At 36.9% G+C, this 14,875-nt stretch overlaps 1 protein-coding gene across 1 annotated transcript in view; it reads left to right on the top strand.

The window, feature by feature from the left end:
* stk32a (serine/threonine kinase 32A) overlaps nucleotides 1-14,875 on the top strand; it is a 75,649-nt gene that overhangs the window by 33,731 nt on the left and 27,043 nt on the right. The window contains exon 4 of the mRNA XM_038302230.1: nucleotides 11,378-11,415. Within this exon, the coding sequence (XP_038158158.1) occupies nucleotides 11,378-11,415 (38 nt within the window). The remainder of the gene's footprint in view (nucleotides 1-11,377; nucleotides 11,416-14,875) is intronic.

Raw genomic sequence — 14,875 nt, 5'->3', positions numbered from 1 at the left:
GGGAGGGAGAATTTTTATTCACCTCTTTCATAAATGCAGATTAAGATGCCAGCTGGTGCAAGCTCTCCAATTTCCACTTCGGAAATGGTGAATTGAGTATTATCATTGTCGAAAATCTCCCCTAGCTCAGCCCATCACACAACAACAGATTAAACAAGGGGAGGAGTACAGCGATCTGAACATGATGGACTTTTTGAGGGGCGAGGCTGCACCAGAAAGATCATTAATTGTATGCTTTTGTATTTTTCTCACGTGCCTGCTTGTATAACAAAGGAAAGAATGGAGAGTTTAGATGACATAAGCTATTTAAAAAATGTACTGAGGTACATAAAAAGAGAAGAAAAAAGAAAATCTAATGAGTCAGAGGAGCCAGGAAGAGTTGACAGGTTTTAACACAGAATGTTTCGTACTAACTGAATTATTCATTGATGATAATTGTGGTGCGAGTTTTGACCTGGGCTTCTCAGTTTGCTGTAGCTGCTTTTTTCTGCTTGCTAGGCAAGGTTCACCTTGAGCTCATATTAAACATGTTAAACACAAGTCTTTGTGTCTCTTAATGAACAGTGCATTGGCCATCATATGCATACATTTGCACTCACTGATGTGCTACAGGGAATGCACATCAATCCAATCTCCAACTTCTCACAGCTACTTTTACTCAGCTCAAAGAAGAGAGGCAGAGTTTGAAAAGTAGCAGTTTATTGGCTTGGAACCGTTAGTCACTGTGTGTCGAGTGGAGCTTGGAGTTCAAAGAAAGCTGCTGCCTGACTAGGCCCTAAGTGGCTGGTGGGTGTCAGTACTCAGAACAGACTGATTCAGTCAGCATACACATTTCTGAGTGGATGACACGTATCTATGCATAGGCGGCTTATTATCATACATATTTGGATTTTTCTCGCTTATTGACACCTTTGGTAAAATATGTAAAATGCATAAAACAAATCTACATCTTTTTCAGCTGTTTAAATCCTGCGTTGGGGAAATAAAAAACTGAAATGCATGTGAATGGCACTGCACATATGCATCCCCCAGAGTTATAGATTTTTTTCTGATGTACTCTTTCCTTCTTTTCACTCATTGAACAAGGTGAATTTTATGTTAAGATTCAGGCATTAGTTGTGAATCATCTTCCTACTGAAAAACACAATGACAATCAGCGGTCATGTGAGAGTTTTCATTTAAAAGGTCCTGGTGCTTTTTTTTTAATTTTCAGTTACATGTACTATTCCAAGTTTCACAGCATCTTTAGAAAAGAAACTGGCCCATCAAGCCAAAACAAGGCTTTGTTTTTGGTCCACTCTATAAAGCCTTGAACTCAATGCAATTTCTGACATTTTGAATTGAATAATCTTTCCTGATGGGAAGCGAATTATCTTAAAACTTGGAAACAAAGTCAACTGGATTGTTTTTACTTTTAAAAAAATAAAACTGGCCCACAGCATTAAAGACTCTCCACCATGGTTGAAAGTTTTCATTTCCACTTTGTATTTGTTTTTATGGGACCAAAGCACAAGGCTCCAAATTTAGCTCCCATAATATTTAGCAAATTTCTAACTTTCTAGCAAGCAGACATTGTTTTTTGATATTTTTATAAAAAAAAAAAATGTTTATGGTTAGATAAAGAAACCCCACCATCGTGGGGTCGTCTGCGAATTTTGCAATCTGATTGGTGGTGAACCTGGAGACGCTTTCTTGTGTCATCTGGGTGAACAGCAGGGAGCTCAGGACGCAGCCCTGAGGGGAGTTTGTAGTTTCTCATCGCCCGTATGCCTTGCCACATCCTCCTGGTGTTGCTGGCGGCGTGGAAAACATCCGGGATTTTCTGGCTGTGGTTGTGCTTCATTGATCTGATGGCATAGTTTAAGTTGGCACGCACTGTCCTCAGTGCCTCTCTAATACCAGACTTGAAAGGTGAGATAAAGAGGCAGTTTCTGCAGTTGTATCCTTAAGTAGATTTTTTTATAACTTACATTCTCCTCTCTGACATGCTTGCAAGATAAACATTCGGCCTTGATTATAACAGATCAGCACAGTTATGTCTGAACCAAATTAAAGGTTCTAATTTCTTTTGTATATTGAAGCATATTTCAGAAAATGACCTCTGCCTCATAATGCAAATACATTACATGGGAAGAGGAATTCTAAGATAAATTCCTAGAAATTATGAAGTGAAAGAATAAACTGTAAATAAGAAAAATGTTTATAATTGAAATGTGAGATTCTGGTGATGATGCAAAAAACTAAAGCTATTTAAATTATTTTTACACATCTTTAGAGGTGCCAGTAAGGGTGGAGGACAATCTTAATTAGTTATGAGTCCTGCAAAACACATCAGCAATGTGAATGATATATATTTACAGTTTTTACCATTTAAAGTCTGCTGAAACAAACATTTAAAAATCATTTCAAAGTAAACTAGCATAGTTATGACGGTTAATTGACATAATATAAATAATGCAAACATTTTGATGTGTAATTAACTTACCGTAATAGGAATACTGTCATTTTATCGTAAAATCCAAAACTATAGTAGTAATCTCTTAATTATATCCACATTTTTCACTGTAATACCATTAAATTTTATGTATCATGTGTTTTTAAGACTTTCAAAGTAAACTATAGGCATTTATAGGATGTAATATTGCCTTTGGCACTATGGAGTATTTATTTGTTATAAAATATTAATTGTTTTCCGCTGCTATTTTTCCAACATGGAAGACACTTTCCTTCTCTCACCGATGTGGGTTTCCTCCATTTCATTATGCTGCCCTAGAACCTCTGCAGCTTGGCGTTTTGCCACTTCTGGCGATTAGGCTTTTCTATAGGAAGGATAAAGAAAGTTGGAGACTTATTGGAGCTGAGAAAAAATAATGTGACTCAACATCAGCTGACAAAAAAACAGTAGCTGTCACTGCATATGAGGTCTTAAACATGCATTTGAATCTCATATTTGAGCAGAAATGGACACCTTCTGTCTTATATGACTGCTTGCTGGTCAGGCGTTAGTAGGATAGCTGCATCTTGGACGGTGAAGGTAATCACTGCTCCCTGTAAAATGTGATGCACTTGTTTTTCAAGGAGAGGCTGCTACTCAGAGTAGAACTCATGCAGTGAAAAATGTGCTTTGGGCATAAATTTATAGAAGGAATAGCATTATGACACAGTTAAAAGTTTAAAAGTTTTGTAAGCATCATATAGATAATTTTCAAGAAGGATGTAAACAGTTTCAGGGATGTAATTTTCAATAAAATGTGATTCGAAAAACATATTTTTTGAAAGTTGATCGCTTTTAACATTGTTTTACTTTTTTTAAAATATTTTTTAATTTAAATATATAATATTTTCAGTCTCATTTTCTTTCAGAAATAAACCAATTGGTTAAAAAAAAAATAATTTGATTATTTAAAAAAGATAATGATCATTAAATTTTCTTTCAATACCCTGAATATCTTAAACGTAAACTTACTTACTTAAACTTTTCTAGCAAGGTCCCAGTTTTTTTTCCACTGCTTAACCTAATTTGAGAAAACTGCTTTGAGGTTCAAGGATTGTATGTGAGTGTATGAAAGCCTCAATTCTCAGGTGTGTCAGTCAGCTCTGGTAACAGTTCTGCATCATATGTCCAGGTACGGGATTAACTTACCCTTATTCCTCTCATAGCAGGCTGTAATGAGGTCATTAGATCCTGCTAATAGCTTGTAAGGCCATTCAAGCAGGAGAAAAGCCAAAGGGATCAGCTTACACTGAATAAACCCGGCCCCTCATCATGGTCTTCTAATAGGTGTTTTGAATTTTGAGTGTGTAGGATGTAAGAAAGGTATAAGAGGCATCTTGTTTCTTATACCTCACTTGATCAGACAAAGGATCAGACCAAGGCATTCTGCCTTTTTTTTTATTGGAAATTGAACTTTTTTGTTGGCTCTGTTTTTTCCACCTCTAGATGCTCCACAAAGTGCTCAACTTTGAGCCTCCTTTTTTCACTAATTTACTAAATATTTTGGAGCAGCTCAACTGTTTTTCTCACAAATCTTTTGTTCACCTCTGAATTATTCTTAGAAACAGTTGTAATTGCTGCAGATGGTGGAGGTTTCACCTCAACAAAAACAATTTTTCACATAACCCTGCTGTGACCGGAGCTGCAATAGACCCATCTGTTCTCTGCACCAGAGTGTGCTGCGCTTGAATTAACCCAAGATACCAACACGTGGCAAACTTCTGGAAGGAAGCAACTAGTTTCTGTGTTAGTCGTATGCTTTACAGTTGAAATGAAGAGTTGGAACCTAATGAGCTTATTAACTGCAAACATGAGGATAACATATTAGATCAATAAATACATTTGCTGGATTTTGAAACTTTTGCAAGGACTTGGAGAAATGCCCCGGCTTTTGAGTTTTAAACAAACCGTAACAGAATTAATACTTAATAGCTTTTTTTAAATAAGTGTTTTGACGAAAAATATCTCTTGACAAACCCTTGTGAAATTATCACTGCATTGATTGAAAATATATACAAATTTTAAGAGTTAATGATGCAAATAATATAAGTCTGTGATTAAAAAAAAGGCCTGATTTGTGAAGTGTACAACTGATGATAGTTGTTCTGTCAATAGCTTCCACCCAAATGAGCTTCAGAACTTTGCAGCTCCTCCATTATTACACACAGTTTTTTAGGTGACTTGAGTACCTGGAGAGACACACAGAAAAAACTCAGGCAGGCAATCAAACCCATGACCTTTCTTTCTACAAGATAACAGTGCAACAAACTTTGATAACACACAGCCCAGATTGCTTTTTATGAGAGAATATTTTGTGCCAAACCAACCTTATAAACATCTGCGAGGAATATTGGACTATTCCCCTTTTTTTCTGGGATTCTGAAGAGAATAATAATGCAAAGATGTCTATGTTCTTAGATCAAAGAATAATCTCCCTATTTCAGTATACAGGTATCCTGATTTCCCCATATTAATCTAGAAATGCAGTTTGAAACTCAAAGGTTGCTGATTTTTTATTGTATTTTACTACAAATGATTTTCATTGAGCAGCAGTGTAAACTGTAGTATAACTTAATATTTAACTTTAACACTAGTCATGTAGTCTTAACAGTGTTTATTAACCGTGTCTCTATTAGTATATATAGTGTATATATTTTAAGATGCAGTTGTGTACACTAATTCTAATCCATTTTTTAAATTGAAATATGCTTTTGTTTAGCCACCCCCCCGTATTTAATCAGCTATGTCCTAATGTGTTACAATATCTCCTACCTCTATTAAAATGAGCAGCAAAAGGTTCACCCAAAAATGCTTTGTCTTAAAAATGAAAAAGGAAAAGAAAGAAACTGAAATGTGTCACTATAAGTTAGGATATGTTCTGTATAAAGTTATATTCATTCAGTTATTTTTTTTAGTTTCCATTAGTTCAACTCCAGTTCATCTAAAAATTTGTTCTAGGGGTCTATACATTTTATGATTTCAGGCACACCAATCTTATGCTCTCAGAGTCAGTTTAGAGTTTGTTTTGGAAAGACAAAGAAAAACAGGTTTAGAACAAAACCTGTCAGCATGTGGTGGAGGTTGGTTGAGGATCCAAATGCAGAGATGAGGAAGCAGATGATATATATATATATTAGGGGTGGAACGGTTCGGTACGGTATATGTTGATTGTTATAACGAAATCCCATAAAAAATTTATGAAATTAATGAAAAAATTTAAAAAAATTAATGAATTGTAATTTTTTTTTAATGATCTGCGGAAACTCTGGATCATTTGGAATTCAATCATCTTGCGCATGCCCTCTACGATCTCCAAGGAACTCAGAGTGGAGCGGACGGGAGCCACAGTGAAGGCTGTAGGCTTTGCTTTGCGCAGGCAGTCTGGAGCGCAGAAGGTTTTCATAAACCGTTCCATCCCTAATATATATATATATATGAGTTTTGCAAATTTAATAAAAAAAAGCAACAGAAACCAAAATCCAAGAACGAAAAACCAGGAGACAACAGTGGAAAACACACATAGGGAGCCAAGCAACATGAAACTAGCAAAGAGTAATAAAACAGTAGGTGTATATATGGGAGAGAGAAACAATGGTAGGACTAATTATCTGATAGGGAGCAGGTGTAGACTGGGGTAATTAGAAGGAGCTAAGGGAAGGGAGTTCTGGCACAAGGGGGAAACAGAGAGTAACTGACAAAATATAACACAGAATGGAGAATAAACCAATGAACAAGAAAATACAGAATAACATAAACCATAATGGAACTGAAAACTTAAAAATAAACTCAAACAGAAGTCCAAATAGGCACAACCATGACAAAACCAGTAAGAACAATTTTGTTTGTCAAGTTGATCAGGAGCAGAAGCTTCACAGGGTATATTATTGCAGTGCATATGTGGTTTAGTCAGTGGACGTCAAGAATTGCTAAGAAAAGGTGGCGCTGGAATCTCCAGTGGCGCCAGTGCGAGCTTCTGTCCGTGAGCCAAAGGGCAGCTGTGGCTACAATGTAGTTTGCTCCCATCATTGTGTGAGTGTGTGCGTGAATGAGTGAATTAATGAATATAGTATAAAGTGCTTTTGTCAGTCTCCTGACTGGGAGAAGTGCTATATAAGTACCATTTTACAGTTTTATAAAATACTTAGTGAAACAGGAGAAAAGCTGCCTATTCATTATTAAAGACTCCTTTTCTGTTAAACCTAACAAAATTGGGGAAACCCTACTTCTTCACACATACAAAACCATCTCCAATAAATAATGATAAACAGAAGGGGAAACTGTAAATGAGAAAATGTGTGGGCAGAAATTGGTGTTTGATTAAATCCAAACAAACAATCATGTCTTTTAAATGTACACATACTATGTCCGCTTTGACTTTTACTGTCTTGGCCCCTTGTGACCCTTTGGTCTCACAATGACAATATGGCCTTTCGTTTTCCTGAGCAGCTTGCTTTTTTTAGTGACAGCTTCACCCCTCCTTTATCTTCTTTACTTTCACCTTTTGAGGCAAATATCAGCTAATTAAGGGTTACATGGTCAACCTTTCTCAACTCTGCTTGGGCCCATTTTAGTAAATATGCCATAGCACCCTAGAGCTCGGCTACAGGTCGTCCTTGTCTAAAAGACTGTGCCAGAGAAACATAAAGATACATAAAGGTCCATTTTTCTTCTTTTTTTCCTGTTGCCTTCGACATGCTAAAATAAAAATTCTTAGAGTTTTTGAATAGCTTTGAATATTGATTATCATGGGACAATTTATTTTATATACTGTGAAGCAGAGAACACACTGTACTTTAGTTCTTTAGTTTTAGCATGTTGCCACACAAGCATAGCAATAAACACGCTGATGGGGAGGAGGCTTCTGATCCAAATTCATCAGTCTACAGTATTTAGGTGTACATGGAGTACGTACTCTATCTGCTTGGTTACAAATTTTGTTCCTGTTTTGAGCAAGCTGCAATGGGGTGGAAAAAAGAGGAAAAAATGAAATGAAGTATCGTATGAAAAACACATGATAAAAGGAAGAAGAGACACTCAAAGACTGAATCAATCCAATTCAGTTTATTTACCAGGTCATAACATGTCATCTCAAGGCACTTTACAGAGACAATTAAATCACAACATGCAGTCTCACTTTATCACTCTCACAGTGTTGCTGTGTGAGACAGCAAGTCTATTTATTTATCTCTGCAAGTGAGGAGATAAATAAAAGTTAAGATAAAAAGGAAAGAAAATTCTAGGTTTGAATTTAAATGAAGCCTGTAAGGACAGTATTCATCCACCAACTGCTTTACCAGCTGGGATCCAGGTAGAGCTGTTGGTGGCTTTGTCACAGTGGGAGAACTCATCCTGGGTCTCTCCTTTGAATTAGTTGAAAATGTATTTATTCCCGTCAACTGCTCTCTGAATTTACTGTAACAGGTTCCACCAAGTGTGACTTTGGGTCAATGTTTGGGTAGCTTATATTAATACAGTTAAATTCAAAAACTTATGAACCACAACAGTTAATAAAAAATAAAAAAAGGCTTAATTTAAATCAGAATACAAATTGTACTCCATAGAAAAACCTTTTTTTGAATGAGATGTGACTCATTTTTGATAACGGTCTTCTCATGGTCTACTGTGCTAGACTTTATTTTTGTTTATGTTGTTTTATTGGTAAGAATGATCTTGTCTGGAATTATTTCTTAGTTTTATTCTTTCTTGATGTTTTTCCAGTTATCTTTTTATTTAGCATTTTTGTAATTGATATATTAGCTGTAGTTTTTTTTGTCATTCTTTGTTTGCAGTCATCTTTAGATCATGTTTTACCTTGGTGTTATTGTTATCCCCTGTCCTTTGCCCCACCCTATAATTTTCTTTTGGTCATCCTATTTTATTTATTGTCTCATCGTGGGTTAATTTCCTTATTGGTGTTTCTTAGTTTATCTTAGTTACTTTTCAGTCCCAAGTTAATTCTCTGTTGGTCTCCGTTGCCCCCTACTGCCACTCTCCATTTCCCCCCAGGTCCCTTCTAGTCCCTTCTCCACGCACCTGCTCCCAGTTAGCTCATTATTTCAGTCATTGGACCGCATCGTAGTGATGGTGAGAGGAAGCCTCATTAGGCATTGACCTGTTTGGGCAAATTGCTTTAACCATCCCCACAGTTCATGAAGCTTCATGTGAACATGTCACAACCTACTGGTCAAGTGCATGACCATATTTGGCAATATAATCTGTGATTGTTTTGCAATTGTTTTTCTTGTTTTTTTTTCCCCATTTCAATTCCTTTGAAATTGATTAATGTGTATAATAAAATCTTTTGTAAGGTTTTTGTGCGTAAAATGTCTTAGAAGAGAACAATCTTCCTGAAGCAGTCACGTGGTATGTAGTGAGGCTTTGGACGTCATCGATTTTTGCCCCTCCCCTAAATGAAACAAGTCTCAATACGCATTTCACGGAAACGCACCCTCCACTACTTGACTAACACCTCAAAGCCTCGGTTGATCTTATAATATCACTAGCCTCATGCAACAACATTTTTGTATTCTGGTCATACATTTCTCCAACTTTTTCTCCTACCATGGGCTTTTACTTCAGTAAATTATCGTAAATTTTTTCTCATATAATCCATACAGTCCACCTGTGCATAAGTGAGCGCACATTCCGGAGAAATGTAAATCTGATTTATCACCACCCCGATTATTCCATATAAGGGAACGAATTGCCACACCTCTGTGAATGAACATGCAGGTGGCGTGGAAGACAAAGAAGAAAAACTTTAAAGGTTTGCGGTTCAAGGTCTGAGCTGGGCAGCATAATTATAGTACCAGTAAAAAGCCAAACGGTGGGGAATACATTATAAGGGGTGTAAACACCATGGTTGCACTGTTACAAAGGTAAAAATTAAATACAGGTGCTGGTCATAAAATTAGAATATCATGAAAAAGTAGATTGATTTCAGTAATTCCATTTAAAAAGTGAAACTTGTATATTATATTCATACATTACATACAAACTCATATATTTCAGATGTTTATTTTGTTTAATTTTGATGATTACAAATGACAACAAATGAAAATCTCAAATTCATCATATCAGAAAATTAGAATATTGTGAAAAGGTTCAAAATTGATGGCCCCTGGTGCCACACTCTAATCAGCTAATTAACTCAAACCACCTGCAAAAGCCTTTAAATGGTCTTTCAGTCTAGTTCTATAGGCTACACAATCATGGAGAAGACTGCTGACTTGACAGTTGTCCAAAAGACGACCATCGACACCTTGCACAAGGAGGGCAAGACACAAAAGGTCATCGCTAAAGAGGCTGGCTGTTCACAGAGCTCAGTGTCCAAGCACATTAATAGAGAGGCGAAGGGAAGGAAAAGATGTGGTTGAAAAAAGTGTACAAGCAAGAGAGATAACCGCACCCTGGAGAGGATTGTGAAACAAAACCCCTTCAAAAATGTGGGGGAGATTCACAAAGAGTGGACTGCAGCTGGAGTGAGTGCTTCAAGAACCACCACACACAGACGTATGAAAGACATGGGTTTCTGCTGTCGCATTCCTTGTGTCAAGCCACTCTTGAACCACAGACAGCGTCAGAAGCGTCTTGCCTGGGCTAAAGAGAAACAGGACTGGACTGCTGGTGAGTGGTCCAAAGTCATGTTCTCTGATGAAAGTAAATTTTGCATTTCCTTTGGAAATCAAGGTCCCAGAGTCTGGAGGAAAAGAAGAGAGGCACTTCATCCACGTTGCTTGAAGTCCAGTGTAAAGTTTCCACAGTCAGTGATGGTTTGGGGTGCCATGTCATCTGCTGGTGTTGGTCCATTGTGTTTTCTGAGGTCCAGGGTCAACGCAGCCACATACCAGGAAGTTTTAGAGCACTTCATGCTTCCTGCAGCTGACCAACTTTTTGGAGATGCAGATTTCATTTTCCAACAGGACTTGGCACCTGCACACAGTGCCAAAGCTACCAGTACCTGGTTGAAGGACCATGGTATCCCTGTTCTTAATTGGCCAGCAAACTCTCCTGACCTTAACCCCATAGAAAATCTATGGGGTATTGTGAAGAAGAAGATGCAATACACCAGACCCAACAATTCAGAAGAGCTAAAAGCCACTATTAGAGCAACCTGGGCTATCATAACACCTGAGCAGTGCCACAGACGGATCGACTCCATGCCACGCCGCATTGCTGCAGTAATACAGGCCAAAGGAGGCCCAACTAAATACTGAGTGCTGTACATGCTCATACTTTTCATGTTCATACTTTTCAGTTGGCCAACATTTCTATAAATCCTTTGTTTTTATTGGTCTTCAGTAATATTCTAATTCTCTGATATGATGAATTTGAGATTTTCATTTGTTGTCATTTGTAATCATCAAAATTAAACAAAATAAACATCTGAAATATATGAGTTTGTATGTAATGTATGAATATAATATACAAGTTTCACTTTTTAAATGGAATTACTGAAATCAATCTACTTTTTCATGATATTCTAATTTTATGACCAGCACCTGTAATAAAAAAAAGTAATAATTTGATTAGAAAACTATTGAGAAAAGAGGTGCAACATATTCTATAAATGCTTAATGAGTTCTCCATCAACCAAAACAACGACGTTCTGCTAAATCTCCTTTTAATACACAAGCACACCTGTACCGTACATCTCAAGACCACATCTACCATCCGTTCATCAAACTCTCCATCTCTCTCACAAGACATTAACTTAAAAACAGTCTGCTTATTTTGTTTTAAGATTAAGCCATTCAGTCAAGAGTTGCTTTTGTAGTTCAATCTAAAATATGCTGACTGTATCAAACTTTAATACTCTATATAAATAAAGCCATTTTAACACCAGTGGATAATAATCTTACAGCATTCTGTTTTCAATTTCAGAGACATCAAACCTGACAACATACTACTGGATGAGCACGGTAAGATCCATTTTTATATTATCTTAAGAAATAACCCCTGAAATGTTTTTTTTTTTTTTAAGAGAAACCAAAGTACTGTAACTGTAATTCAAGAACAGCCTTCATAGTCTTATATTGTAATTTATTGGAAATATCACACAGAGAATGCATACAGATAATTCCTACTGTTCTTCTGTCAGTCTGAGATGCATTCAGCTCCAACTTCCAATGAATTGCTTTAACTGATAATAGAAATTAAGTTAATAATTTCAAGTTAAACCATAAAATAAAAATAAAAATAAGTTGGATAAACTTACTTCTATTTTATGTTACCAGCGGCAGCAATTCATTCAAGTTAGAGCTGTATTCTTCCTCCAGAGCATGGAGGGAGCAGGATGTCATTTGTATTGATTTTTTACTTCCTTTCTGAATCCTGACATGAAATGAGGATGAATTGGTTTATGAGAAAAGTATAACTCAAAATTGTATTTTTCATGTCATGTCTGCTCAGAATCACTTAGGTTTTAGTTCTGGACCTTGTCTCACAGGGACAGGCACACCCCTACACACAAACACACACTTGCTACAGTATGTCCCGATATGGGAACTTACTTTCAACCATTTCCTGTTCATTTCAATGGCCTAAAAGGTCCTTATCCAAAAAACTATTACTACATATAGTTAACCTAAACTCAGTTTACAGCTTAGACCTAAACCTAAACCCCAACCCATGAAGATAACTTTTCCTCATAGTTAGCAATCAACTGGTCCCCACAAGTACACACAAGTTCATACAATGTAGCATATTCCTGGGAATTTGACCTTATACTGTCCCCACAATGCAACAAATGCATGACCAAAAGGGGTGCTGGAAGAGAAGTCTGTGTGTGTTTGTGTAAGACTAGTGGGAGGGGGCAATAGTAAATCAAAGCAGGTATTATTATATAGACTATAAAATCTTTCATCAATATGCTAATGAACAGGGAATATAAGGAAGTCCAAGTAATGATTTGCTGTAAGAAGCCTCAGCACAAACATTTTCAGATAAGGTGAACTATGCAGATTTGCATATAAATATGTACTGTGAACTAAAGCATGTGAGATAAAATAAGATGCCTCTATTCCTTAAGTTTGAATAATACAATCACATTTTAGATGTTTATCTCAGTGGTGTAAATACCTCAGTATGAATAATCGAAGCTATTACTTTTTTTACTGAATTCCGTAAAAGTTTAAAAAACAATCCACTGGAACCAAACAACCCACTCATCGGTTTCCATTTGCATGTTTCCAAGCAATACAAGGCCTTGTCCATATAAGACTCAAACTCACTGCGGATCCAGACATTTGAATTGAGAAAGCTTCCTGGAGAGGTAGCGAAACATCTTCAAATTTTGGAAACCAAGTCCAGTGGATTGTTTTTTAAACTTTAAAGGAATGACTATGACCTGGATGACTGAGAACCTTCATCAGCATTTTTTGACTGAAGTTTCTAATGGAAAAAGGAGCAAGTCATAGCAGTTACACTTTTTAATTTGTAGCTTGAACAGTAGAGGTCAACCACCCGTTAAAGCAACTGACCTACATCCATCATTAAAGAAAAATAGACCGATGTGATGCTGGCTCAGGTTTGCAGACACGCAGAAACAGGTGAAGTGGCTTAAAAGTCTATAGACCCCTTTTATAACATCTGGGTTCTTTTCTTAATTTAAAGCATCACGTGCTGATAGTCAGAGCCTGGAGATCAGAGATACCAAGAGATGCTGAGAGGGAATCCAGAACGGAGTCGGGAAACTGCTCCAGATTGGGTCCACAGACAGGCAGTGATCCAGCAGGAGTCTGAAGACAGGTCAGGCAAACATATCAGAACAGGGACAGGCAGGCTCAGAGGTCAAGCAGCAGAAGGGGTCAGAACAATCAGAAACACAGGAATACTTGAAAACTTCTAATCACTGGCTCGAAAAAATCTGGCACTGATGACTAGTCTGAATGCTGGTTAAATAGAGAATGAAGCAGGCGGATAAGATGAGCAGTAATTAGAACTGGGCAAAGATAAGCAGGACAGCGAAATAAGTAATGAGACCAGACATCAGCACCAAGATCATGATATGCTCTGTCTTACAGGAATCTATATACGCATGTTATGCTGGAGAAGTATTTTAGTATAAGTCTTATTTCTTTTTGTTGATTATCAGAAGAAAATTGAAAAAAATCTACATTTTTAAGGAAATGGTTTAGCCCATTAGTTTTAAAGAATTTTTTTTTCTTATAACTATGTATAGAGGGAGTATTCAGAATATGCTACCCAGAGCCAGCCAGCAACAATAAAGGATGGCCAGCATGTGTTGGTAGTGTTTTACATTTGAAAACAATCTGTTGTATCTTCCATATTTCTAAAAGAAAGACCTTTACCTGGCTTAAAGCTTCGATCTTTATGTCCTGTTTGATGAAGCCAAACCAAATCATTTGGGTCACATTCTCTTTCAGTACATTATTAGACATTGCATCATATAAAGACAAAAAGCAAATATGATGTTTGTAACATTTTTCTATCAGAAAATTTTGGCTATCAGAAACATGACCTTGGTAAGAATGTCATTCTGAAACATCTTTCCCATTCTGCTTACAGTTATTGGTAAGGTGATTGATTTTTAAACAATCCAAACTGTATTAGGATTTCAAAGCTGAAATTCTGAAAAGATTGCCAGAAACTATAGCAATGTGACATATGAGCACATGTACAGAAGTCCTGAGATCTCACAGGCCACTGGACATCTGCTCAGGGAGCCGAGGGCATACACAGGATAAAGGTCCTGCTGTCAGAATAGACAGGAGGCAAACTAAGAAGAAACCAATAAGAGCTGAGAGAGAGATAGCCACTCAAATGGGATGAGTCACTCAACAAGAAAAATAAAAATAATGGCCAAACATTTCTTAAAGGATTAGTCAAAGAAAAAGGGAAAAGACAAATATATGAGTAGATTAGTGGGAAGCAACCAGGATTTAATGAGACAACAAATACTCACAGTACCTGCAATCTTTCTGTCTTTTTCTCTGTATGTTCTTGCAAACTCTCTATAGTCTTCTACAAAAATAAAAATTATCCTTACGGAAAAACAACAGACCCTTTAGTAAGGAAAGTTAGCTATGTGCTTTCACACATTTGAAAGCACAAATTGAGCTGTGATCCTTTTATTCCTCGGGGAGTTGCTACGTATTGGGGAAAAACAATTTAAACATGCCCAAGTGATGGTGTTTGTTCAGCAACATAGCCCAGGGAGGCAGAGAGTAGGACCTGGAGCGCTGTCGTCTAGGATAGTGACTGAAAGCTCATGTGTACGTTTTCCTACTAAAAACAGACACAGTCTGTGACGTGAATGTTGTGAAGTAACACCAGGTTGTTTCTCTAACCCCAGACAGACTTGAAGAAGTGTTCTTTGGTTTGCTTGCTCCATTAACTCCAATGTATGATATCTTGAAC

The sequence above is a fragment of the Cyprinodon tularosa genome, unplaced genomic scaffold, assembly GCF_016077235.1.
Source record: "Cyprinodon tularosa strain WSP-4 unplaced genomic scaffold, ASM1607723v1 ctg484, whole genome shotgun sequence".
Classification (NCBI taxonomy): Eukaryota; Metazoa; Chordata; class Actinopteri; order Cyprinodontiformes; family Cyprinodontidae; genus Cyprinodon; species Cyprinodon tularosa.
Note: the sequence above shows the minus strand (reverse complement) of the source record. Positions and strands in the feature narration are given on the sequence as shown.